At 42.3% G+C, this 24,562-nt stretch overlaps 1 protein-coding gene and 1 long non-coding RNA gene across 2 annotated transcripts in view; one reads left to right on the top strand and one right to left on the bottom strand.

The window, feature by feature from the left end:
- Positions 1-1,743: 1,743 nt before the first annotated feature.
- On the bottom strand, positions 1,744-8,111 carry LOC116492717. Its single transcript, XR_004253617.1, has 3 exons — positions 7,467-8,111; positions 4,159-4,244; positions 1,744-1,771 (listed from the first exon to the last, which is right to left on the bottom strand). It is a non-coding gene; the product is annotated as an uncharacterized LOC116492717 (long non-coding RNA).
- A 1,386-nt stretch (positions 8,112-9,497) lies between these two features.
- MYO7B (myosin VIIB) overlaps positions 9,498-24,562 on the top strand; it is a 44,452-nt gene continuing 29,387 nt past the window's right edge. Inside the window, exons 1-16 of the mRNA XM_032193591.1 lie at positions 9,498-9,515; positions 10,871-10,984; positions 11,802-11,954; positions 12,456-12,640; positions 13,243-13,364; positions 14,058-14,200; positions 14,291-14,404; positions 14,864-15,017; positions 16,369-16,445; positions 16,757-16,876; positions 17,101-17,243; positions 18,840-19,050; positions 20,367-20,502; positions 20,778-20,938; positions 23,121-23,258; positions 24,214-24,366. Coding sequence (XP_032049482.1) covers positions 9,498-9,515; positions 10,871-10,984; positions 11,802-11,954; positions 12,456-12,640; positions 13,243-13,364; positions 14,058-14,200; positions 14,291-14,404; positions 14,864-15,017; positions 16,369-16,445; positions 16,757-16,876; positions 17,101-17,243; positions 18,840-19,050; positions 20,367-20,502; positions 20,778-20,938; positions 23,121-23,258; positions 24,214-24,366 — 2,142 coding nt within the window. The remainder of the gene's footprint in view (positions 9,516-10,870; positions 10,985-11,801; positions 11,955-12,455; positions 12,641-13,242; positions 13,365-14,057; positions 14,201-14,290; positions 14,405-14,863; positions 15,018-16,368; positions 16,446-16,756; positions 16,877-17,100; positions 17,244-18,839; positions 19,051-20,366; positions 20,503-20,777; positions 20,939-23,120; positions 23,259-24,213; positions 24,367-24,562) is intronic.

Genomic DNA, 24,562 nt, shown 5'->3' with positions numbered 1-24,562 from the left:
GCGGCTGCATTATTCAATTATTTGGAACACCTACAATATGTCAGTACCGGATTACGAGGTCCAACTTCTGTCATTGATGAGTCATTTTAAAATAGAAAGCCTAATATATCCATGTGATGCTCATCTGCCTCTTGTTCTGTGACAAAACATCTTAATTTTCTCAGGGGGTACAGGCTCTCGTGTGACAGAAAACAACATCTGTTGAGGCAGTGTCATTTGGGATACTTCTGATAAACATCAATGATTTTTATAATCCTGCATGCTTCTCTCTTGTTCAGGGACATCAAAATTCAGCCAGCTGAGAACTCTGGTCTGAAGTGAAAATGAGTCATCATTTCTTCTGTGCTATGGACACTTCAGGATGGATGGCAGAGAGGTTAAGCTCTTATTAACACATACACCACAGCAGCAAACACACTTATAATACATGAAGTTCATTCTACCATGTTAAATACAGCTAAATGCTCTTATTTGAGTCATTACTCACAGTGTCAGAATCTTCTGTGTTTTATTTAGAATAAGAAATTGGTAGTGGAAACACTGTCAAATGATTCTTTGATACAATCCTATATTCTTAGCAAAAAGGCTTTTTTTTTGCCTTTTTTTTTTTTTTCTGAAAAGCAGCATACATAAAACATAAACAAAAGGTTTCTTTCTTCACAGCTCTTTAGCAGACAGACTCCGTGGTCTCTTAGCGCTTCTAACAATTGTGTTCTTAATGGTATTGTGTCCCTTTTTCCCTTCTTTTATGTGATGTACAGCTTTTAGATCTTTTTACACTGTGTGCTTTCACTGGGATCTTCTCTGGAAGGAGCAGGCACATGCCAGTATAAGACAGAAGGCTCTCATTGTTTCACTTATCTGACTTGTTGAACAAATTTAATGGCTCTTTACAACTGACTAAATAGAAAGAAGTAATTACAACTTTAACCTGACTAATAAAAACACGGTAAATAAAGGTCTCCGCAGACAAAGCAGTAACGTAGGAAATAACAAGTTGGGAGTAGTCAGGGAATCATAGAATAGTCTGGGTTAAAAAGGATCTTAAAGATCATCTACTTTCAATCTCCCTGCTCGGCAGGGTTGTCCACCACTAGAGCAGGCTGCCCAGAGCTGTATCCAGCCTGGCCTTGAATGTCTCCAGTGATGGGGCATCCACAACCTCTCTGGGCAACCTGTTCCAGTGCCTCACCACCCTCTGAGGGAAAAACTTTCTCCTAATATCTAACCTAAATCTCCCCTGTCTTAGTTTAAAACCATTCCCCCTTGTCCTATCACTACCAACACATATAAACAAGCATTCCCCCTCCTGTTTATTATGCTCCCTTCAAGTACTGGAAGGCCACAATGAGGTCTCCCCAGAGCCTTCTCTTCTCCAAGCTAAACAAGCCCAGTTCCCTCAACCTTTCTTCATAGGAGAGGTGCTCCAGCTCTCTGATCATCTTAGTGGGCCTCTTCTGGACCAGTTCCAAGAACTCCACATCCTTCTTGTGCTGGGGGCCCCAGGCCTGCATGCAGTGTTCCAGGTGGGGTCTCACAAGAGCAGAATAGAGGGGGACAATCACTTCCCTCTCCCTGCTGGCCCCCCCTTTTCTTAATGCAGCATGGGACATAGTTGGCCTTCCAGGCTGCAAGCATGCACTGCTGGCTCATGTCCATCTTCTCATTCAGCAGGAATCCCAAATCCTTCTCTGCAGGACTGCTCTCAAGTTCTTCTTTTTCCAGTCTATATAAATACCTGCCATAGAAGTAACCTGCCATTTTCTATGACCTATAATGTCATAGAAAATAATGATCAAGGGAAACATAAATAGAAACAAACAAAAAAGAGATTGAATGAGTACCAAGGTACCTATGAAACATGGAAGCCTACTGGGTTATAAAGCAGCATCAGATTATGATGGAAACCCTCCTTGGAAATTAATTATTAATTAATTATTTATGAATATGCCATGTTCTGCAGTGATGTCAAGCCATTGTCTCAAACTCCATCTGTAATTAGGCTGAGATGAGAAAATAAAGAATTTCTGCATTTGCTGAAAGTGAAAAGAGGCATAGGCTTTTCTCCATAAAAGTAATGAATTCCCCATGTCTCTGAAAGGAAACCACCTAACCCCAAGCCTACTGTTGTGACATCCCACACGCACCATGCTGGACAGGGTGCGACTGTGTCTTAAGCACCCTCATCTCAGCAGTGACAAGTAGTCAGACGTCGGTTCTGACAGCCATGCTGCAGGTAACATCTGTGTGTGCACTAGCACGCAAGCGTGCGTGCACATGTCTTTGTCCCTCATGAGCCAGAATGTGGCACTTGCTGGCCTGTAATGTACTCTTGTAATACCCTCTTGGCTGCATCCCAAGAGGAAGGATGGAGTGGCACTCAGACCATAATGGGATTGCACAGTGGGGGAGAATGACCTGCCTTCTAGCAAGCAGAGTACGCAGCACCCACTTGGCGTGTGTGGAGGTGTGTAATGACACAGATCCCAGAGCCCCACCAGTCTGCCTCTCTGTACACCATCATGAACTGGCTGGAATGAAATAAGCCTTTCCCTGAGGGACAGACTGCTCAAGACAATCAAGGGATGCACTTGAAAAATCATTTTCTGGTATGTACTTCTTATTTAGCTTGCTTTGTCCCTGCAGTATGCCTTTCAGAGTTAACAGACATCAGTGACTTAAAGCTACAAATCTGCTTAGAGGGAGGCGGTTACTGTAGACAGGAAGGCTTCCGAATGAACTGTTTACATTGGAGATGGTTATATCCAATCCACCTCCCATCAGAAACCTCATCAAAATAACTAGTTTAACATAAAATGATGCTTGGCATCTAGGGCTCGGTGATACAGAAATGACAAGGCCACTTTGATTTAGCTAGAGAGGAAATGTGAGAGGGAGTGCTATGTGCAAATTAAGCCCTTTGATCCTGACATCAATCTCTTACTTAGGAAGCTGTCAGGAAGAGGCAGTTCTGTTAACACATGTCTATTCAAGTAGACCTATTGCTCTGCACAACAGTAGGATTAATTTCACCTGGGATTATCCAATTTTAATTTGTCACATTTCTCAGTGCATTATTCATCTGCATAAAATGTACTGCAAATTACTCCAGTGCCTCTGTTACCCCTAGTTACAACTACAAATGTGTCTATGCCTTGCAGAGTCCCTTACCAAACTGTCTTCAGCAGTAAACAGAGTTGCTCACTCCTGGCAAACTCCTGTTATCTTTCCATATTCACACAGCTCAGTGACCCTGACCTGAGCTCCCCCCTATTCAGTCACAGGCACTTCTGTTGAAGAAGCCAGTAGCAAGCTGCCTGCTCATCTCTCACTAGGTACATGTGTACTACAAAAAAACAAGGATGCTTCTGCTTGGTATATCAAGTCTCTGCTCCTTTAGCTTATGTTTTCTGCCTCTTCAGTATGTCTAGACTTAACTGTGGAGATCCACCTCCCTTCCGATATGAATTTCAGCCATATGATGAGTTATGCTTTATTTCAGACCACTTTGAGTTCCCTGTGTTTCCATCTCATACTGTTTACATGTCATGCCAGTACAGAAATACTGTAGTTCTCTCTGTAATAGCACTGCTACTGTCTTTCAGTCACAAATGTTAAAAACGTACTGTTCTAGAATATGATTCTCTGCCCAAAAACACGCTGCATTTCGAATTTCATCAGGTATGTTTCATTTGCTGAAGAAACATGTATGGCACCTTTTCCTGCAGTCTAATTGCACAAAAAGCTTTTGTTTTAGACATCTACCTTTGCAGTATAAAGGTATGTACTTTGATTTATTTGCTGATTTTTGACCTTCATCTAAAAAAATCAGTACTTCTTGAGAAGATGTTGTCAATCACATACGGCTTATAGACTTCTAAAAACTGTTGTATCAGAAATAAAAGTCTGTTAAAGAACTAGCTTGAGGCAAAATCCTTGAGTGAGAATGACTCTGAGTTAGAGACTTAAAAAATGCCCTCTGCTTTGTGGTTTCCTGACTGTCTAAAAGCCTCTGAGCCCTGAAGGGCCTATGCTCTATTTCCGCTGTAAAACATAAACAAAACACTCAGGTAAAGAGGCTAACATTAAAACACAAAGATGTAACATGGATAAGCACAATTTACTCCCACATACTTACTCCTGCGCTTGAATGCTTACCTCCGATTTCGCTATGGAACCCCAGGGATCTCAGGCACAGAGGCTTTTTGTTATCTTTCCCATCACACATTGCAGCCAAACTGAACCTAGGAAACAAGAAAGTAAGAATTCAGGCAGTAGGTATACTAGGACATGTTCATAATTGTTGCACATTTGCATTTGCATATTTAATAAGAGTCATACAGAATAATGCATAGCGAGGCAAACCACCCACTGTGTACAATGTCCCGAAGGAAGGTAATGCAGTTAGGTTAGGGGGTCTAGAAAAAAACTCATCCCCACTGCTTGGGCTTGCAGTTCAAGGATGAAATGTGCCTGACTTCTGGATACTTGCTCTAGCTGGAAAAACCCTGTACCTGCCTCACTCCAGGTATACTACCTTTCTCTTTCTTTCCCAGACATCACATCTTGTGCTGGAATTTAACAGCATATGCAAGAAGAGCACGGGATTGCTGAGAGTGCATTTGGAGCAACCAGAAAGTGGGAAACTCCTAGCCATCCTGTCCTAATGTGGAAAGAGAAGTGGAGTTAATTTCCAGGGAGTTAACTTGCACCTAGATGCTGGAACACAGGGACAGAGTGTTTGTTAGGAGATAGTGATAATAAAACCAGGATGTTTTAAACAGACTACAAATCCCAGTCCTTTAGGTGTGTGTGTAACCATCGGTATTTCAGTTCACTGCCCCAAGTTCTTTTTGTCTTGAGCTCTAGGTACTGTGAAACACAGTCCACCACAGTCCAAGTCCAAGTCCAACATAGACTGATGTGCATTTTCTGACCTTGCAGAAAGAGCTGAACAACACCAAAGGGACACAGGCCCAATTTTCACTTATCTAACAGGGTCACTCAAAGAGAACCTCAGGGAAGTCAGTGGTGTTTGAGCAGCACAAGACCAGATGTTAAAGAGTTTCCTACTGGGAGTGCTTTCCAGGTATTCTGAAAGGATTCAGGCACAGAGGAGGAGAGACTGAAGTTTAAGGTTCAGCCAGGCAAGAATTAGCCTTGCTGCTTACTGGAACACCTGACTTGCAAATGACATATATGCTGAACTGGGAGCAAAGTCCTGTAATAAATAACTGTGCCTCAGTTATTTCCGCCTTTGCGCAGCAGAAAACTGCCACTTGGTGAGGGATCCTTTAATGGCACCAATGCCAGTCTCACCGTCCCTTTCCTTCTTACTCCTACGCTTATGAAAAAACAGGGAACTAAGCTGCAGAAACCATACAGTGAAGATTTCTTCTGGAAAGGTAATTTCCCATCCTGTGGGCTGCAAGTTGGTTTATTGCTGCATTACTGTTTTCTTTCAGAAAGAAAATTGACAGAGAGAGCCAGGTGTTGTGGGAAAGCCGCCATTCAAGCAGGAGGGGGGTTGGTCAATCATGATTTATCTGGGAAAAAGCATTTCAAGTGCTGAATCTGTGTATCCTGAGATTATTTGGGATCTCTTTTCTATATGTCCATTCTTGGCCACTGAAGGTAGCTATGCCTTTGATCTGACCCAGCAGGGCTGTGCTTCATGTTTGCTTGTACCACTCCCTCTTTGTTCTGGGTCGACATTTCTGCCTGGTCGCAGTATTCTGGTTTCTGGCTCAGGTTAGAAAGTACCTATCAATTGTGAGTCACTGTGGCTGACCATGGCTCATCCTTGTCTTGTTTGCCACGTACTGTGATTCTGTACCACCTGGCTTCACTCATACTAACAGGTCACCCCATCTGGAAGCTAGCATGTAAATCCAGTTCCCACATCATGAATAAGGACATGAGGATGTGGTCGTAAGAATAATTGGTCTTGAAAGAAGGAAATTCCTTCCTGAGAGAGTGTAATAAAGAACAGGGGGAAAAATGGCAGCCAGAAAGAACGTTGCAGTGCTAAGTTTTCATAGGAGTGCAACAAAATTCAGAATCATCTTAGTTACAGATGAGCTCTGGAGGCAGCTCTAGTCTCACGGGGAATTCATAATATAGTCACCAGATGTTGTACTGTACACAGCAGTTGCCGTTTCTCCATGTGCCACATTTTGTTCTGGGACATTCTACCTGTTATTGGGTCACATGTGAAAACTGCATTTAAAATTTCTACTTTAAAATGTGCGTTAGCGTTGGACTTCTACTGCAATAGCCTGTCATCTCTTGATGACATCTCTTGATATTTTTTACCCTGCTGTCACAAATTCATTCTCGAATTTTGATAAATGGTTGTTTTTAACATATTTTGTGATGATTTTAAAAGCAGTAAATTGTTCTGGGCTTGCTCAGGAACTTGTTAGATCCATGCTATTGTATAGCCCTTTATAGCCATGGATAGGGCACAAAGATCACGCAGCTTGCCAAGGTACTTCCTAGTTTCCATTTTGCTACCATAACAACCTTCCTTATGTTTAGGACATTGATATAACCCACACAGTGGCAGTATCTAGCATATATGGGTATAATTGCTCCTTGCATTTAGTCTGAAGGACAGGTGGCTTACACACCCATCCATCTTAACTAAGGCTGTGATTTACGGAAGCTAGTTACACCTTCCCAAATAACAGAGGTAAAAAAGTGGGCAGTTGCACAAAAGCACATGATAAAATGAGCCCTAATTCTCCCACTGCAGACTTTTCTTCAAACACTGAATACAAAAGTTCATTAAAACATGAGGGAGAAAACAATGTTGTCCCCAAACTATAGCTTAAGGTTTCTTTAATGCTGATGTTCATTTTTCAAGTGCATGAATTTCCAAAATCAAACAATTACTTTAAACACTTTTTAAACACTTTTCTAGTAATTTAGTTGCAAATTTTTAAATCTCAGAAAGTCCTATAGCTGCAGCATAAAATGATGATAAACCATTAAATGATTGAAAGTATTAAATCAGAAAAATAAGGAAATCTGGGTACCTCTCAAAAATATGTATACAAAATATTACATAGAATTGTAAATAGTTATCATAAAATTTAACCATAACATTTTGAAGCCTTTACACATGATAAAGAGAAAAAAATCTCAAGGGTTTCAGTGAAATTATTTACCAATTATCCCATCAATCACTTACATTAATGGCACTGCAAACTGGGATTTTGATGATTATCTGTATAGCAAAGGTAAAAAACAGAACATCCAGCTCAGTTAATCTTTGTTTTTCTTGTTTTTCACAAACTTTCCAGAGAACCTGTCCAAAATCCTAGCTTAATTTAGGGCCAGAACAAAATAACTTCTCAAAAGTCAATGAGAAAATAAGAAACTTGAGTTTGAGTGTAAAGACAAAATCGGGGCAGGTGTCTCTCTGCTTCTTGGGGGGGTGTTCCAAGATATCATGGACTTACCTAGAATAAGTACCAAAGATCATTTTCTTGTCCAGTAGTGTCCACTTGCCTTGTAAAATGGTTTACAAGAGGTTTGCCATCAAACAGGAATGTGCAGAAGGGATGCAGATGATTCAATATGTCCTTGCTGAGCATCATCCAAGCAGGAAGTTGTAAAACCTGCTTGAGATAAATGCTAAGAAAACGTCATTAATAATAGATCATAAAAGGGTAGAAACAGAATTAATTTTTGGTCCAAGGTTAGCATTTTGCGGAACATTTTGCTTATTGCAAGTATTTTATTCTTATCGTGAACTTTGAGTTGAACCTTCTAATTGGGTGCGCTGCAACAATGGGTAAGGGGAGAGATCCTTTAGAGAAGTGGAGAATGGGTCACACAGCTGTGAGAAGTTTGGAATATGAGGTTGTGCAGGCCTGGACACACATCAGCTACCGAATCACAAATTATTCATCAGCCTTACATTTGGGAATGGCTTTTGCTTAGTAGGAAGAGATAATGGAAAAAAAAATAAAGAATAAAAAAAAATAACATGTTTTGGTGGGGAGGTGGACCTAGCTCACTTTGCAATGAGTTGGAGCAAAGAGCAGCAAGCAGAGGAAGAAAGAATAAATGAAATCAAATCATTGTTAGTTACATGCTCCAGTCCTGTGGCTGTACCTGCCCTTTCTCAGATGCACAGTGCAGGGACTGCACTCTTGGACTCACAGTTTAGCACAGGATCAGCAGACATGAACTCACCCAGGTTACATTTAACAGAGCCATATATGAATGCTTAATTTGTGTGCTCTGCTACAGAGGAGTGCTTCCTCGTCTCTGATACTCTGGAGAATGAGGCAATATGCCTTCCTCAAATTACTGCAGAGCTTTCAGCAATGACTGGAGTTTTATTCAGTACTACCTGCACAGTGGAAGTTTGGAAGCCAGCTCACCATTATCAACTGCTAAAATTATATGGCCAACATCATGTTTTAATTAATTCCTCAGTGTTCTTTATCTGGACTGTAAGTCTGCATGAGTGATAAGAGATTACTCAGAGTTTTAAATGTGGTCTGCTTTCTAGGGTTTAGTCTCAGCCAAAGCCTTTCACACTCTGTAAACATTAAAAGTGAACTTTGTGAAGAGCCTTTGCCTGCGATTTCCCCCACACAGTAAAAGGCATCTAGCAGCCTTCCTGCTGTACCAAGAGTGGTAGCAAGCAAATCACAGTCCTGGAATCTCCCAGATTCCACCTGTAGTAGCCTATGGGAGAGGAAGCACCTTCTGAAGATTTAGGTTCCTTGGTTGAACGAAGGATCACAGCCTAAACACTATCACCCCTTAATCAAAGCAGTGGTGTAGATTTCTGTTCACCAGTCTTTTCGCTTTCAGGTTCCTGATTTTAAGCTCCTAATTTTATTGCGGCTCCCTCCGGTTCCTTATCTTGCTGCTCATGCCTTCCTTGCAATCACTCCCATTCCCACCAAGGAAGGTTACCTCTAGATATCACTTTCTAAATGGTGGAGGGTTCAAGCTGTGATGGTCTGAAGGAACTGAGCAGCTTAGGGGAGTTTGAATTAAATGTGTCACTGGGATTACTGCTCATAGGAACTGAACAATGGGCCAGGCAAAGGTAACTCTGCTGTGCAGTGAGTTGCATTGCGTTGTGTGGTCCTTTTATTTGTGACCTGAACTTGAAGTTCAGGCAATAAACATGCCTAATGCTTGACTGAAGGAACCATTTTGTATGAAGATATACATATCGACTTCTTTGGGGTTGCAAGCATCTCCAGGGCTATGTGGAGGAACTTGGAACAGACCACCACCCTGTAAAAACTTTGTTTTGAGTAGATCATTTCACTGTTTCTACAGCTGGTGCAGTTTATGATGATCTATTTTGCTTTAATGCAATCCATAAACAGAATGATTTTAAAGCCTTTTGCTGTTACTCTTTACAAGGACATTTCTATTCCACTGCCTGTTCTGATCAAAGCCTGAGCCTAATGTTATGTTCTTCTTGGGACTGCAGGTTGCATACAGTGATCTGAAACATAATGGTCCTTTTCAGAAAGGTAAGTCCTATTCTTTGCTATTATTTACTGGTTAGCTGAGGCCCAGAGAAATAAAGAAGGACCTTAACATCCTTGTTCTTCTCAAAAAGAATAGCAGAAGTAACCCCGTATCAACAAGATATAAAATAATATCAATCTGGACTAAAAATGCAAAAGCGTCATGCCAACTTTGGGCTAGCCTGGCTGTGCTTACGCTGAGCTGGTGACCTCTGTCACAAGGTGTGGCACTGAAACTGCAGATTACCTCTGGAATTTTAGTCAGGGCAAATTGGAGCACTGTAATGTTCTTTATAATCTTGTGTGACGTTTACAGACATTTATGCTCCAGTTATTTGGTTTTAAACGTAAGCCCACAAAGTACTTTAAGATGAAAAAGAAATATTTTTTCAGTAAAAAAAAAAAAAAAAAAATTGAAACATTGACAGTTAAGTGCTATGTTGAGAACAAAGTTTGTATGCAACAAGACAGTCAGCTGGAAAGCCAGCTCCTCATCATAATTCATTCATACCCCCTTGAAGATCCAACCTACAGCTTTGTTCCATTTTCATTCTAGTCATTGGAGTAATTTTTTTGTTTAAATCTGAATTAGTGACTGGAGCAAGAGTAGATAGATATTCCTGGGGAATACAAACAGGGCAGTAGCTCAGGCAACACTGCAGTGCTGCCTAAGGAAGGACAGCCATAGCTCACACCTTTCCTCCAGTGACAGTAGAGCTGCCCTGCATGCTGGCTCTGTAGGCAAGATGTTGCCATGACTCCACAAATGTAAAGAGGAGCTGGGCTGAACAAATAGTGCATTGTTTTCCTAAGACAAATCACAGATGCAACCACATTTGTAAGTGATTTGAAAGATAGTGGAAAAAATACATGTAAAACTGTTGCAATGGGGCCCTCTGCACTTCCAGCTATCTAGTCTGTCCCTCTTTTTTTCTCCCAAGAATGCCTTTGTTTTCAAGCACCTCATCTGAAAGAATACCACAGCTACTGTGAGGCTACCAAGACACATTACCAGCATTCACAGTGCCCCCACCCCCCCCAGTTTCTAGGAGGTAGTGGAGCTGAGCAATCACTGTCCTTGTAAAAGGCGTTATGTTATATGCTCTTGTAATACAGCTGGGCTGGATGACTCAGGCAAAGCCATTTTCCATGCCAGCTGTGGTGCTGGGAATAGTACTCAAAGATCCCAATGCTATCACAATCAGACTGTACTACCTGCAAGTGGTAAGAACTTGTCCAGTTAAACAGTGCAGAAGAAATTAAAGCAATAGAAAATTAAGACCAAGACATATATGCATGTGAACTACATGGCATGAAGTCTGTCACATTACCTGACAATGACTTTTCTTTCCCCCCAGGGTGATCACGTGTGGCTGGAAACTCAGGCGAACAGTGAATTTAATGTCCCTATTGGGGCAGTTGTGAAAGACTCTGACTCAGGACGGATCTTGCTGGAGGATGATGAAGGCAAGGTGGGTTATGCTACAACTTTCTGTAGAAGGTAAACATAAAAATCAAAAGTACAAAATACAAATGAATGGACGTACTGGATCAGACCAAAGCTTCATCTAGACAAATAGTCTGACTTTGATAATGACTGGTGAGACACACTGAAAGAAATAATATAAAAATAAGGCCAACATAGGGTGATGCTTCCCTAGTATCTACAGATCCCAACAGTATAAAGATCTAGATCTTCTTGAGCTAGTGGTTATAACCAAGTAGCCAAGAACAGGAAATGGACAAGCTGCAATCCCTAAATTTAGTAGAGTTCTAGGTAAAATCATGATCCCACTAAAGTCTGTTGAACTGGAGTTTTACCCCTACCTCAAACATGTTCTGGCTGTAATGATCTGACAGAACTGCATTGTGAACACTCATGATTTAGGAGGAAATTCTTCACTCAGAAGGTGGTGAGGCACTGGAACAGGCTGCCTGGAGAAGCTCTGGATGCCCCATCCCTGGAAGTGTTCAAGGTTGGGTGTGATGAGGCCCTGGGATGTTTAGTTCCAACATCCCTGCCCATGGCAGGGGGGTTGGAACTAAATGATCTTTAAGATTCTGTGATGTCCAGAACTCACCTATGTGACTTTGTTTAAGGTTTTAAATCATCCAGTCCTGTGGAGCAGCGCACTTGCTAATTTCTGTAGTTCAGTCAGCTGTTTGTTAGAATATGCTGGGTTTAGTGTGGACTATGTTCAAGCTTGCTCTGGTCTTACATGGTGCTTTTCTTTGTTTGCCTCTGGGTAACAGCACAATCCATTGAAACTTCTGCCTTGCCTTTTTCAGGAGCACTGGATCACGGCCCAGAACATGCACATGGTGCACCCAATGCACCCATCCTCTGTCCAAGGGGTGGAAGACATGATCCGCCTTGGGGATCTTCATGAAGCAGGCATGGTGCACAACCTCCTCATCCGCCACCAGCAGCACAAAATCTATGTGAGTGCCAAGGTTACCAAGCATGCTACTTCTAGCAATAACCTCTAATGCACCTTCAGTAGGGTAACCTGAGCTGCCTGCAAGCTTTCTTTCGTGCATAGGGCCCCACAACCATAACTTTGTCCAGTGCAAAGTCCAGCTACATCTGCACCAGAACAGAAAAGCAGCTTAAAAATCACTACAAAACATCTTATGATAACACATAAAAATGCCGTGCCAAATTGAGCTTTTGTGTTTTAGCCTTAGACAGCGAGGTGAGCTGTGATCTGACCAGGAGATTATAGTTATCATTATTCCTTCTGAAAAAAAAAAAAAAAAAAAAAAGATATCCTGAGACATTTAGTAACAACCAGACCTTAGCACGTAGGCCTCACCTAAGGGCTGCTATGGATCTCCCAGGTTTCCCTCCTGCCTCTGCTTAGTATCACACTGTGAGTGCCTTTGGCTGTATTCTTGTTTGCAGGTTTGCTGCTAGAGGTAATGCTCATAACTGTTTTCCAGACTTACACAGGATCTATCTTGGTAGCAGTGAATCCATACCAGCTGCTGCCTCTCTACACAGTTGATTATATCAGGCTGTACTGCAACAAGAGGATCGGAGAGCTGCCACCTCATGTCTTCGCCATTGCTGACAATTGTTACTTCAATATGAAGAGGAATAAGAGAGACCAGTGCTGTGTGATCAGGTGACTGGACTCAGGATGAGTGGCAGAAAGCCAAATCTGGCATGTTTTTGGGGCACCTTTGAGGACATAGGAAATCTTCCAAATGCAAAGGCACAGATAAGACTTGAGATAACAGTTTTCTCCCCTGCTACTTCATTTTCAGTCAGGGCTTCAAAAGGTAGAACATATGCAAGGGATTTCATGAGTCCATTGTTTTCCCCCAGACTCTTTGAATATGGTGATACATTGTGCACATCTGATCCTTTGTGGTGTAAGGCTATCTTTCACTATAGGGACACCATACTTGTGCTACTTGTGTTTTCTGCAGAGATTTCCTGAATCATAGAAACTCAGAATCATAGAATCATTAAGGTTGGAAGAGACCTCCAGGATCATCTGGTCCAATCATCCTACTACCAATGTCACCCACTAAACCATGTCCCTAAGCACCAGGTCCAACCTTTCGTTAAACACCACCCTTTAGTCCTCAATGAAAGACAGCCTGATCTGTCATTCACAATGTAAATATAAGTAGGATTTATTTTTTCACTTTGGTCTGCCATTTGCCACCCTAGCCAAAAAAGAAGAAATGAAACCATTAATGATATTGTTTCTTTATGCAGTGGAGAATCTGGAGCTGGGAAAACTGAAAGCACAAAGCTAATACTACAGTTTTTGGCAGCTGTCAGTGGCCAGCATTCCTGGATAGAGCAGCAAATCCTAGAGGCCAACCCTATTCTGGAAGGTGGGTTATTTAGCAAAAAGGCCTGATTTACCACCCTTATCACAGGAATTTTGTGTCAGGAAAAATTCAGGAACAGACCCTAGAATTACTGTATTTGCATAACAGCTAAAACCTCTCAAGTATTGACAATGTAGCATAGAAATTCTCTAGATTTTTCTGCCATGTCCCCATTAGGTCCACAGCAGCTCCCATACTGCAGGAGGAGATGCCACCATAGCAGGTAACTCAGAACTGCAGGGAGCACAAAAGCCTTTGGAAAGGCAGAGACCTTTTGGTAAAGCCCCCTTGTTTGGCATTTGCACCAGACTGTGGCAAAGTGACCAAGAATAGATACATCTGTAGGGTAGGTCCCTAAGACATCCATCTTTCTCAGTAGAGGGATCGGACGAGTACCCAGAAAGTCCTTTTGCAGGTCTTAATGAAGAAGTGCTCAGCTCTCTTGGCTGGTCAGATATAGTGTATATGTGGATCACCTGAATATATCTGTTAGGGCCCAATTATCTGGATGTGCAGTATGCCTGCCTGTCATCTCAGCAGGGAGCCTTAGTCCATGTATTCTTTAGTACTTGTCAGCACTATCATGTGGTGCACAACTTGTAAAATGCCAGTAGAAAAACAGAAGAGGATTAAAAATAGACACAATGTTCATTAACTGCAGTAATCAAGATACTACCTTTGCCCTTTGCCAATCAGCTTTTGGAAATGCCAAGACAGTTCGAAATGATAATTCAAGTCGCTTTGGGAAATACATTGATATCCGCTTCAACCGCAGTGGTGTGATAGAAGGAGCCCAGATAGAACAGTTTCTTCTGGAAAAGTCACGTGTTTGCCGGCAGGTGAGGCCACTTGCATATGTCCAGTTTGCCTGCTCCTGTGTTACAAGCCTGTACTAACAAGGCTATATTGGCCTATTCCTTTCTTTCCAGGCTCCAGAGGAAAGGAACTATCATATCTTCTATTGCATGCTAATGGGGATGAATCTGGAGCAGAAAAAGATGCTGAATCTGGGAACTGCTTCAGAGTACGCTTATCTCACTATGGTAACAATTTCTACTTCCTTCTCCATTATCCCTCTGCCATTTGCTTCTTCCAGCAAACAAGTACCATCAATAGGAGCTGCAGATGGGCAGTTACCGAGTATCAGCAGTCCTTTCCTTAGAGTACCACAAGCAGTAACATCAAAAGTGCTGTGAGTCTCAGTTTTGGAGACTTATTGTAACATCCACCCATCTACCACGGTGGCAGCTTGTGGCAGTTCAAAGCCTTCCATCCAGGTCAGCCTTAAAAAACATAAAGAGCAGGTAGGAAATATCTCCTGCTTTCACAGGCACTTAGATTTCGGATGAATGCCAGGGAGAAAGCTACTCAAGTACTTATACCTTAGGAGAAAATGAAAAAGCAGAAACAGTGTCAAGAATCCTCATCCTTATATCTGATATTTATATGATCTGAAAAGAAACAAGAGATTTTCCTTACTTGTTGAGTGTGGTGTCTTGCAGGGCAACTGCACATCTTGTGATGGCCGGAATGATGCAAAGGAGTATGCCCACATCCGCTCGGCTATGAAGATCCTCATGTTCTCAGACTCTGAGCACTGGGACATCAGCAAACTGCTGGCTGCTATTCTGCACCTGGGGAATGTAGAGTTTGAAGGTAAACTCAGCATTGTCTGTGCTTGGTCTTTCCTCAGACTCAATGTTAAAGGCCTAGAGATGCTGTCTGCTTCCCACTGTACAGCTTAGGCTGTGCTCCTCTGCCGTGCATTAACAGGCGGGTGGACAGGGTTGGAGGGGCAGGCAGATAAGCACTATTAAACATTAGGTAATTTTTTGAAACACATCCATCTACTTTTGTCACACTCAGGTTTCCATAGCTACAAATAAACCCTTATCACGCAAACTGAAACACTAGATAATGTAATGCCATGCTACATTTGCTGATTGTAGTGCTCTGCGAGCCAGAGGACAGAAGAGCAGTTGAGTCATGCTTGCTGTGGAGATGATAACAGTCATCTGCGGGCTGGGTATGGTGAACACCCACCTGTATGAATGCAATTCTTGTATGGCACAGGCACAGCCTCATACACCCAGCAGCAGGATGCCAGGAGCTCTCACATTTTAGAAAAGGCCTCCTTCTCTTTGTGATGCAGAGGATCCAATACAGTGATGACAGAAGGGATCTTTGGAGTAATGTTGGCTGCCAAAATGGAACATTTAGACAACCTTTTTTGTTTAAATTTCCCATAAGCCAGGTATAAGGAAAAATGTTTTCAGAAACATTTTCTGAAGTCAGATATCACAGAATCACAGAATCTCAGAACTGTAGGGATTGGAAGGGACCTCGAAAGATCATCGGGTCCAACCCCCCTGCCAAAGCAGGTTCCTCAGAGCAGGCTGCCCAGGTAGGCATCCAGACAGGCTTTGAATATCTCCAGAGAAGAAGACTCCACAACCTCCCTAGGCAGCCTGTTGCAATGCTCCATCACCCTCACCATGAAGAAGTTCTTTCACATGTCAGTGTGGAACTTCCTGTGCTCTAACTTGCAGCCATTGCCCTGTCCTATCCCCACAAACCACTGAGAGGAGGTTGGCTACATCCTTCTGTCCCCCACCCCTCAGGTATTTATATACACTGAGGAGATCCCCTCTCAGTCTTCTCTTCTCCAGGCTGAACAGACCCAGGTCTCTCAGCCTTTCCTCATAAGAAAGATAGAACTTCTCCAGATCTCCAATAGCTACCATTTAAAAGTAATAACCTTGTCAGCTTTGCTGCTACTTTTAGCCTGATGTTCAAGAGTTGTGAGGACCCCATACATGCCAGGATCCCTGACTGAAATCAGAACTCTTCTTAATAAAATCATCAAACCTGGAAGCTTCATCAGGGAACTGATTGCTTTGTCACATTCCCAGAGCTATGGGGTTACAGAAATATGGCTGCAATAATAGCACAGCCCCCACCCCGACAGAAATGATTCACCCCAAGACTGACTGTTTCCTTATTCCAGCGGCTGTGTATGACAACTTGGACTGCTCTGATGTGATGGATTCACCACACTTTTCGATTGCAACCAAATTGCTTGAGGTAATGGACTCTCATCTTCTCCTACTAGTTCTCTCCTTCACCCATGCTCCCTGAGCACACTGACAAAACATGACTCTGTGGATTGTTTATGTATGGAAGCACATAAAAAGGGCATTTCTTCCCACTGATACTCAAGTGATGCTGTTGCAGATGTGTCTGAGCTAGGAGAGCTTTCAGTCTAGGACAGCAGAATGCTGTCATGAATGCTGCTGGACAGGCAGTTTGTTACAGCCCTCGTCCTGAGACAGACTTTCTTTGCTGGATCTCCTTTATCCACCTGAATGACCAGATTGCCATTCCTGTTCCTCCAGGTGGACTCCAGTGAACTTCAGAACAGCCTCACAAACCTCTCAATCATTGTTCGAGGAGAAAGTGTGTCCAGGCCTCTGAATGTAGCTCAAGCTGCAGATGGGAGGGATGCATTTGTGAAGGTATTGGTTCTTACGTATTCTCTGTTTAAGATTGGGAATGCTTTCAAAGCTGCCTGTCTTACTAGTGAAAGAGCCTTTTGTGATAAATATTCACCCAGTGGGCTCTGTTCCCTCCTAGTCTTCAGACATAGTCTGACATCATTGTTGTAGCACGAAGGAAAGCACTGAGATATGTCCGAAGACTGTAACAACGGTTTTCCATTTGCTCTTTAATTTTTCGCCAGGGTATATATGGACGGATTTTCCTGTGGATAGTGAAAAAGATCAACTCAGCCATTTCCAACCCAACTTCTGAGAAGCCTAAAAATACGCATCAGTCCATTGGGTTGTTGGACATTTTTGGGTTTGAAAACTTTAGCAACAACAGGTAAGAGGCTCTAAATTCGTTTCCACTGGGGAGCTGAAAAGCAGCTGATGTAAATAGAAAGAATGAAGAAATAGAAATGTTCTTTCATTATTGTCCTCATTCTCAGAGAAGCAGTGAAATTTCCGTCATTGAGTTTTCCCAGTGATGATCTTGCACAGATACCATTTGTCTCCAGTCTTGGTCACATTTCTGCCTTCTCCTTCAGTTTTCTTTCTGGTGCAGCCATTGCCACGTCTATTCCAGAACCTCAGGAATTTGCTCAGAGGAGATGCTACGAGCAGGCAGTCATTACAAGCAGATGCCTCCTGTCTCTGTACCAAACTTCTTTGTTCCATAACATTTTTATAATGTCTCTTGTGATACATTTTGTACAAAGGAGGCTGTATTTGGTTTCCCATTTCAGCCCATGCTTCTGTTTTGCTCAGTGTTTTTTGCTCTCCTGTCACTTTTTTGGGGGGCTCCTTAATTTCTCTGCTTCTAAGGACAGGTCAGTAAAACACCTGGTTAGTATACTGTTGTCCCACTGCTACCTCTCCTATTGCTGATTTCAGTCCCAAAGCACCACTTCTATATGCCCTTCTTCACAGAGGCAGCAATTCTCTAACTTGTATGGTATGTAGGTACCATATCATCAGTACTCTACAAACCATCACCTGTACTCTGCAGTCTACAAACACTGGTGACCAGAGTAGAGAAGCTTTCTCCATTTTGTGACACAGACAACGTGAGCACTATTTTAGCAGGGTATGCTACAGTTAGGGATGTAGTAAATTACTGTGTGCAAATATTATTATTAATTACAATAATAAATATTGTAATAATTATTAATATAACTAATATTATCTCTGTCATTCTATTTCACTCCACCTTTGTCACCCCCTCCTTGATAAATCACTTAAAACGTTCCATGTTCTTCATTTTTTCTAAATTCTACGTGGCAATTTCTTCCAATTCATTTCAGCAGATGTATTTCGCTTGCTTTCAGCAAGATTTTATTCCTCACTGACCTTTGGAATGCAGTCTAAGATCTGTTCAGGATAGCCTACGTCTTTCACAGTCTATCTATATCTATCTGTCTATTACTTTATGCTATTCCCAGAGGCTGCAATCCACATGGGGCCTCACTGTGGTGAGTACTCCACAGGCACACACTGTGCTACAGCAATTACCAGGTAGTGAAACTCAGGTGCAGCATTTAGGACTAACTGACAGAAGAAGCGGTAATGCCAGTGCAAGTAAAAACAGGTCACACATTCATACAGTCAAGCTATTTTCGGTTATATGTCCCCTTTACTCTAGAGTTTTCTTGAAACACATACATGATCTTTTCTTGCTTACCCATCAACCCTCAGTCATCAGCTGGCTCATCTTTATCACAGCCGAAAATGTATCTCTTACGTTCCTAAGACTGACAACATGCAGTGGTGGTAGTCATTAACACTGTGGAATATAGCAGTAGTACATCTGGATATGTATTTAATACATATCCAAATACATATCCAAATGCATATTTAAACAAATACCACGGAGCAGTGGCAGTGCAGCACTGGCTGAGGTCCAGGGATGACCATGGTTTCCCACCTTGTCCTTCCACAGCTTTGAGCAGCTCTGCATTAACATTGTCAATGAGCACCTTCAGCAGTTCTTCGTGCACCATGTCTTCAAGCTGGAACAAGAGGAATACCTTGCAGAGCACATTGCCTGGAGTAACATTGAATTCCCTGACAACCACCAGGCTCTGGAAATCATTGCACTCAAACCCATGAACATCATCTCCCTCATTGATGAAGAGAGCAAGTTCCCAAAGGTAACTTTATGGTTTCACCTGTAATGTTTGGTTTTCACCATAGCGCATCAGTAATGCTTGGCTTTACACAGAAGACTGCAAAAACACTTTCAGAGATAATGTCTCTGACATTGAGAGGCAATGTCTCAAGACATTTGAGAGGCAACATCTTCCCCCTTGAAAGGTGTCCCTTTTAAATTAGCTATATGAATACTTTTGTCTTTGCTGGAGTGTGCTCTTCCTGGTATCTCGCTGTTGAAACTCTTATAGTTGTTCCAAGTGGAGAAGGAAGGACTCCTGATCATTTAGAAGTGCCCTTTTAGGAAATATTTAGTTTTGTATATTGTTTGAGTATTGTTCTGCTGTTGGTCTGGATGGCAGCTTTCTCTTCTCCTGTATGATGGTCACAGCTGTGCAATATCATTGTGAAAAATGTCATTCTACAAAAGGCAGGCATCTCAAATAGGAGAGCAGGGGTTGAAGATCCTATCTCAAACATTCCTGAAGAACATTTTCCTCATCTCCAGGGCATGGTGAGGGTAAGCAGGACTGTTAGTACAGATGGCAACATCAGCTTATCCAAAACGGCAAGCCCCTGCCTCAGCTCACTGGTAGTCCTCATGGAGAAATTTAAGAGGATTGTGTACAGACAGACAGATGACTTTCCCCTTTCTACCCTGAGAAGAGGGTGGTCCTAACTGTCCTGCAGTCAGGAGGAAAAAACTCCTCTGATTCTCAGAGCACATGGCTTCTCAGATAGCACAGCACAAACCTAGCACAGGTGAGTGAGCAGAGCTAGCCTCACATGCATGGCAAGGGGATGAGATTGTGATGGCATCAGCTGAAGAGAAGCTGTCTGCCTGTGGAAGTCACAGTCTGGGCATGCTGACTGGTATCTGCTTCGGCAGCCGTCTTCTGGTGATTTCTGAGTCTTATACCAGTTGGAGAGTGAAAGAAGGCTCGGTGTGCCTACCTGGAAGAAGGAACATGCACCCTTAGAGCATGGCTGGTTAGGATGGCATGGGAAGGTTGGTGCGGAATTCTGCTTGCAAACATCAAAGATTTGAGAAATTTTCAGCATGCCTGGTGATGTTGGTCATGTTATAGAGCCTTGTGTACAGTCTAGTGCTGTGTTCTGTCCTGATGCTTGAGAGGAAGGTCTGTGTAAAAGGGAAGGTACTTCTGGCACTGACTTCTTCCAGATTTACTATACACATAAGGAGCAGAATTTAAGCCTTTGCTATTTCTGAGCACCACATCTGTTTGTTCACTGAGCATAGTCCAGTGCAGAAAGGGGATCTACTTAACTGTCTTTTTCTGCCTGTGTTTGTTCCCAGGGCACAGATGCTACCATGCTCATCAAAATCAATTCCCTCCATGGCAAAAGTAAAGTCTATATCCCACCTAAGAGTGACCATGACACCAAGTTTGGCATTAACCACTTTGCTGGGGCTGTCTTTTATGAATCAAAAGGTGAGCCTGTCACTGCCGGATGTGGAGGGTGAAGAGAAAAGCATAGATTGCCATGGACGTGTAGCACTCCAGGGTAGTGCTGATCTGTGATTTCTCAGGATGGGAGTTAAAAACCTTCATGTTTACTTAGCTGAAGTCAGAAGATCAGGAGGATTACTCTAAACTAATCAGCAAGTTACTGTAAATGAAATAGATTTTAGCTAGCCAGAGTAGCACTAGAGCCAGCTGACTGCAGAGATAACAAGCTTTTGTATTTTTTTTTTTCCATCCTATAGGTTTCCTAGAGAAAAATCGGGACACACTGAGTGCTAATGTAATGCAGGTGGTTCATTCCTCCAAAAACAAATTCCTGAGGCAGATTTTCCAGGTGGAAGCAACCCCACCTAGTCTGGGACGTGGGACCATCCGGCGTCTTGGAAATGACCAAGCCCACAAGGTTGGCTAAATGACACTGGGTTGCAGAAACAACTCATTTCTCCTCCCTTCCATAATGCTCTGGCTGTTCTTGGCCTCCTCTTTTTATTACACTGTCTCTGCAAATACATTTTCATGCATACCCTTTCCTTCAACCCATTTCAACAAAGGAGTTTGGAATAAAAGTCAGGATCTGGCATTCATGCTGTAAACAAATGTAATGCCAGCCCTGTCTCCCAGGAGTGCTTTTAGTGTTTATATTCCTGAGTTTCCTTCTCAGGGTAGAGAGCAAACAGTCAGCTTGCTATCTTACCTGTTATCTGCCTATTCTCCCGGCATTGTTTTCTGATCCCGTTCTTTCTTCCTCAGTCTTTATCTCAATGTGGCTTTCTGCTGTCCAGAACATCTGGCTACAGACAGGTTAAAAACCTGTGGGAGAAGAAAGAAGTGGTACAAGCAGCAACTGAGAAACGGCTTAGCATTTATTAAACGTTGTGAGCAACTTAAGATTAAATATCAGGCCCACCTGCATTGCTCTAATGATTTTTGTCTTTTTAAAGAAGGTTGTGCTATGGGAAAAAAAAAGAGCTTTCCTTAGGAGAACATTTAGAAAGTAGCATGTCAAGAAAGGAGCTACTAAATGTGGGTTACTGTCTATTTCAAAATGCATAGAAGTCAGGTGATGCATCTCTATTAATTTCAAATAGGTTGGGCCACTGCTGGGGAGCCTAAGAAGCAGGCTACAGAAAATAACAGGAAATGAAGTGACAGAAAAAAAAAAAAAAAAAAAAAGAAAAAAAAAAGTGCTTTTCTGAGGTGTCAGAGTCTCTCTCCTGACTCACCAGGGGAGAAAATTCACCGCCATTCCAGCAACAAGACAGGCTAACAGTGTTGTATCTGAATGTGGTCTGTGAGACCATGAGGGCCTGGACATCAGCCTTCTGTGACTGTCCCGCTGGTTTAGTGGTACAGCAGAAAAGCCTCTAAGGTCTGGGAGTGCAAATTGCTTTTAACTCTCGTACAGTTTAAACTATATGCTGTTATGCTGTCCACTTCAAACAGGAGCTTGCTAGCCCTGAAACGCATCAGAGCTGCTATGAAGCATTCCCAGGAACTATTTTCCAAGGCATGAGGGTTTGGTCGCTGGAGGGCAGCATTGTCCTGTAGCTTAAAGAAGAAAGTGGCAACTTGAGTGTTAAAAAGGGGATTTAAATGTAAGAACCAGAGTAACGAGGTACTATAAAGACCATTAAAGTGATGCGAGCCATTGGCCTTTAAATGGTTTATTTATTTTGAATAGGAGGTGATTGGGAGGGGGAGGGAAAAAAAAATCTTTATACATAGCAGTACTGTGTTTCAAAGATAATTTCCAAGCTTATAAGAAGCCTGTAAGAAAAAGGCCAATGGAATCTTTTTGTTACCTGGAATCTGCACTGCTGTCACTGTAATTTAATATGCTCTTAAAACATAGAAGCAGCAGCTAAGGGTTATTGTGATAATCTGTGTGGAAAGAGGTAGACCTGTGCTTATAGTGAAGCAGGGGAAGTCAGGAGCTAACTGCAGCCAAGTGCAGTCCCTCTGGGGTTACACTATTGCACCTGTAAGCAAAATTCAACCCAGGAGTTGTCAGACATAAAGCACTGCATCTGCAGCCGCAGATAGAGCAGCTTTTACATTATCCTCCAGTAGAAGTTTGCCTTTTCACTATTTACTGTAGCATTAATGAGCAAGGAGACCATCCTGAGCATTAAGGAATAAACTGCTCAGAATCCTTAGCTATTCTACTTAGCTATGAACTGGCAGCAAAATGCCTGGCCTGGAGGTTATTATTGCTTTGGAAATGGCTGTTTCTTACCAAACTTTCAGGCACACATGCATGAATAATGGCTTGACACCCAGGCCCCACACTAAGCACAGCCTTGGTTGGAGACAGGCCTATGTGGGCCCCTGTAGGAGGAATTTCTTCCACCACAGCCACCCCTACTGCTAGAAATTATTGCCCAAGTAGGTAAAGGACCTCAGTGGGGTTTCTTCAAAATAAGCTTCCCAAATAAGATGCAGATGACAGATTTAACTCCAATATAGGTAGATAACTTTTCCTGGCATTTGTTTGATACCATTACTTGTACAAAAATATGAAGATTTATCATCTGGCCCTCTGACAATGAATGATGTAGCAATCAGCATGTGCTTACTCTTCCCAGGGCTTGGATACCACCAAACGGGTCTCTACTCTGGGAGGACAGTTCAAGCAATCCCTAGAAAAACTCATGAAAATCCTTGGTCAGTGCCAGCCATACTTCATCCGCTGCATCAAACCGAATGACTACAAGAAACCACTGGTAATGCTTTAACATTATGAGTTCTTGCCTTCAGTAAACTTTTTAATGATGAAAAGATATCAGTTGCTATGTAGCATTTTCTATCTGTACTTCAGCCAAGAAGAGCTGGAGTACAAGCCATTACTGTAAGACAAAGGGCAATAGGATAGAGTAATAGAGTAATAGAGTAATAGAGTAATAGAGTGAAGGATGGCAAAAAAACACACAGGTGTGTTCCTGGGAGGAGCTGCAAAAGCCAGTCCTGTAAAGATAAGGAGCGAACTGGAGAGTTCCTAGCCCAATCAAGAGGACAAATGAAAAGCAAAATAGGATTCAGCCACGATCATATTATGAAACAGCCTGAGAAAGATGAAGGGAGCTGTTGGTATTTGAGACAGGGGTGATGTAGCCTGATTTGACACCACAAAAAAGAGGAGCAAGTTTGTTGTTAAGATACTTGGCTGGAACTTGGGAGATCACAACCCAGTTCTACACCAAATCCTTGTATGGTGTTTGTCAAGTGACTTGATCATTTTTAAAGTACTGCATATGGCCCAGTGAGCCTATTTTTAATCTGCATTACAAAAAAAATAGCAGCACTCATGCTATGTATGCCCAAAGAACGTAAGTTTCTACTACAGTTACTCACACCTGCAAAACAATATGAACAATTTATTGTTCACCTGAAATCACAGTTATAGAATTGAAAATGGCTGCTGAAGACAGTCTGAAGTTAATGGACTGCTTCCACTGCCAATAAACACAAATTTGAAGACCTTTTGGAGTGAAATGTTTATGCCTGTAATGAATTGATTTAGGACACTGAAATGAGAAGTGCAATTAAGAAAAGCCGTAGTAGGCCATTTTAAAGGCCCTCAGAGGTCACAGGTTAATAGATACATGTATATTTTGAGGAATGCTGCATGTACAGCTCCTTTTTGTACTAAGCCTCATCTTTGTCTGCTTTCTCTTCCAGTTATTTGACCGGGAGCTGTGTATTAAACAGCTGCGATATTCAGGGATGATGGAGACCATTCAGATCAGGAAAGCTGGCTACCCAATTCGCTACACCTTTGAGGAGTTCTTTGACAGATACAGAGTTCTCCTGCCACGGTCTGTTCAACAACAGGTGTGTTAGCACAAGCTGGACTTAAGGCTAATCTAACTTTTCCTTATGAAGCTATAGTCTTTCCCATGGTAGAAAGTTCTTGGATTACTGCTGGCACAGCTCAGACAGCTGTCATCACAGTAACTGTAAATTACAAAAAACTCTAAATACTTACATGCTCAATTGGACCTTAGTTGAAACAACAGAGGTGCTTTTA

Source organism: Aythya fuligula, chromosome 9, assembly GCF_009819795.1.
Source record: "Aythya fuligula isolate bAytFul2 chromosome 9, bAytFul2.pri, whole genome shotgun sequence".
NCBI lineage: Eukaryota > Metazoa > Chordata > Aves > Anseriformes > Anatidae > Aythya > Aythya fuligula.
This window is presented reverse-complemented; position numbering and strand designations above follow the sequence as displayed.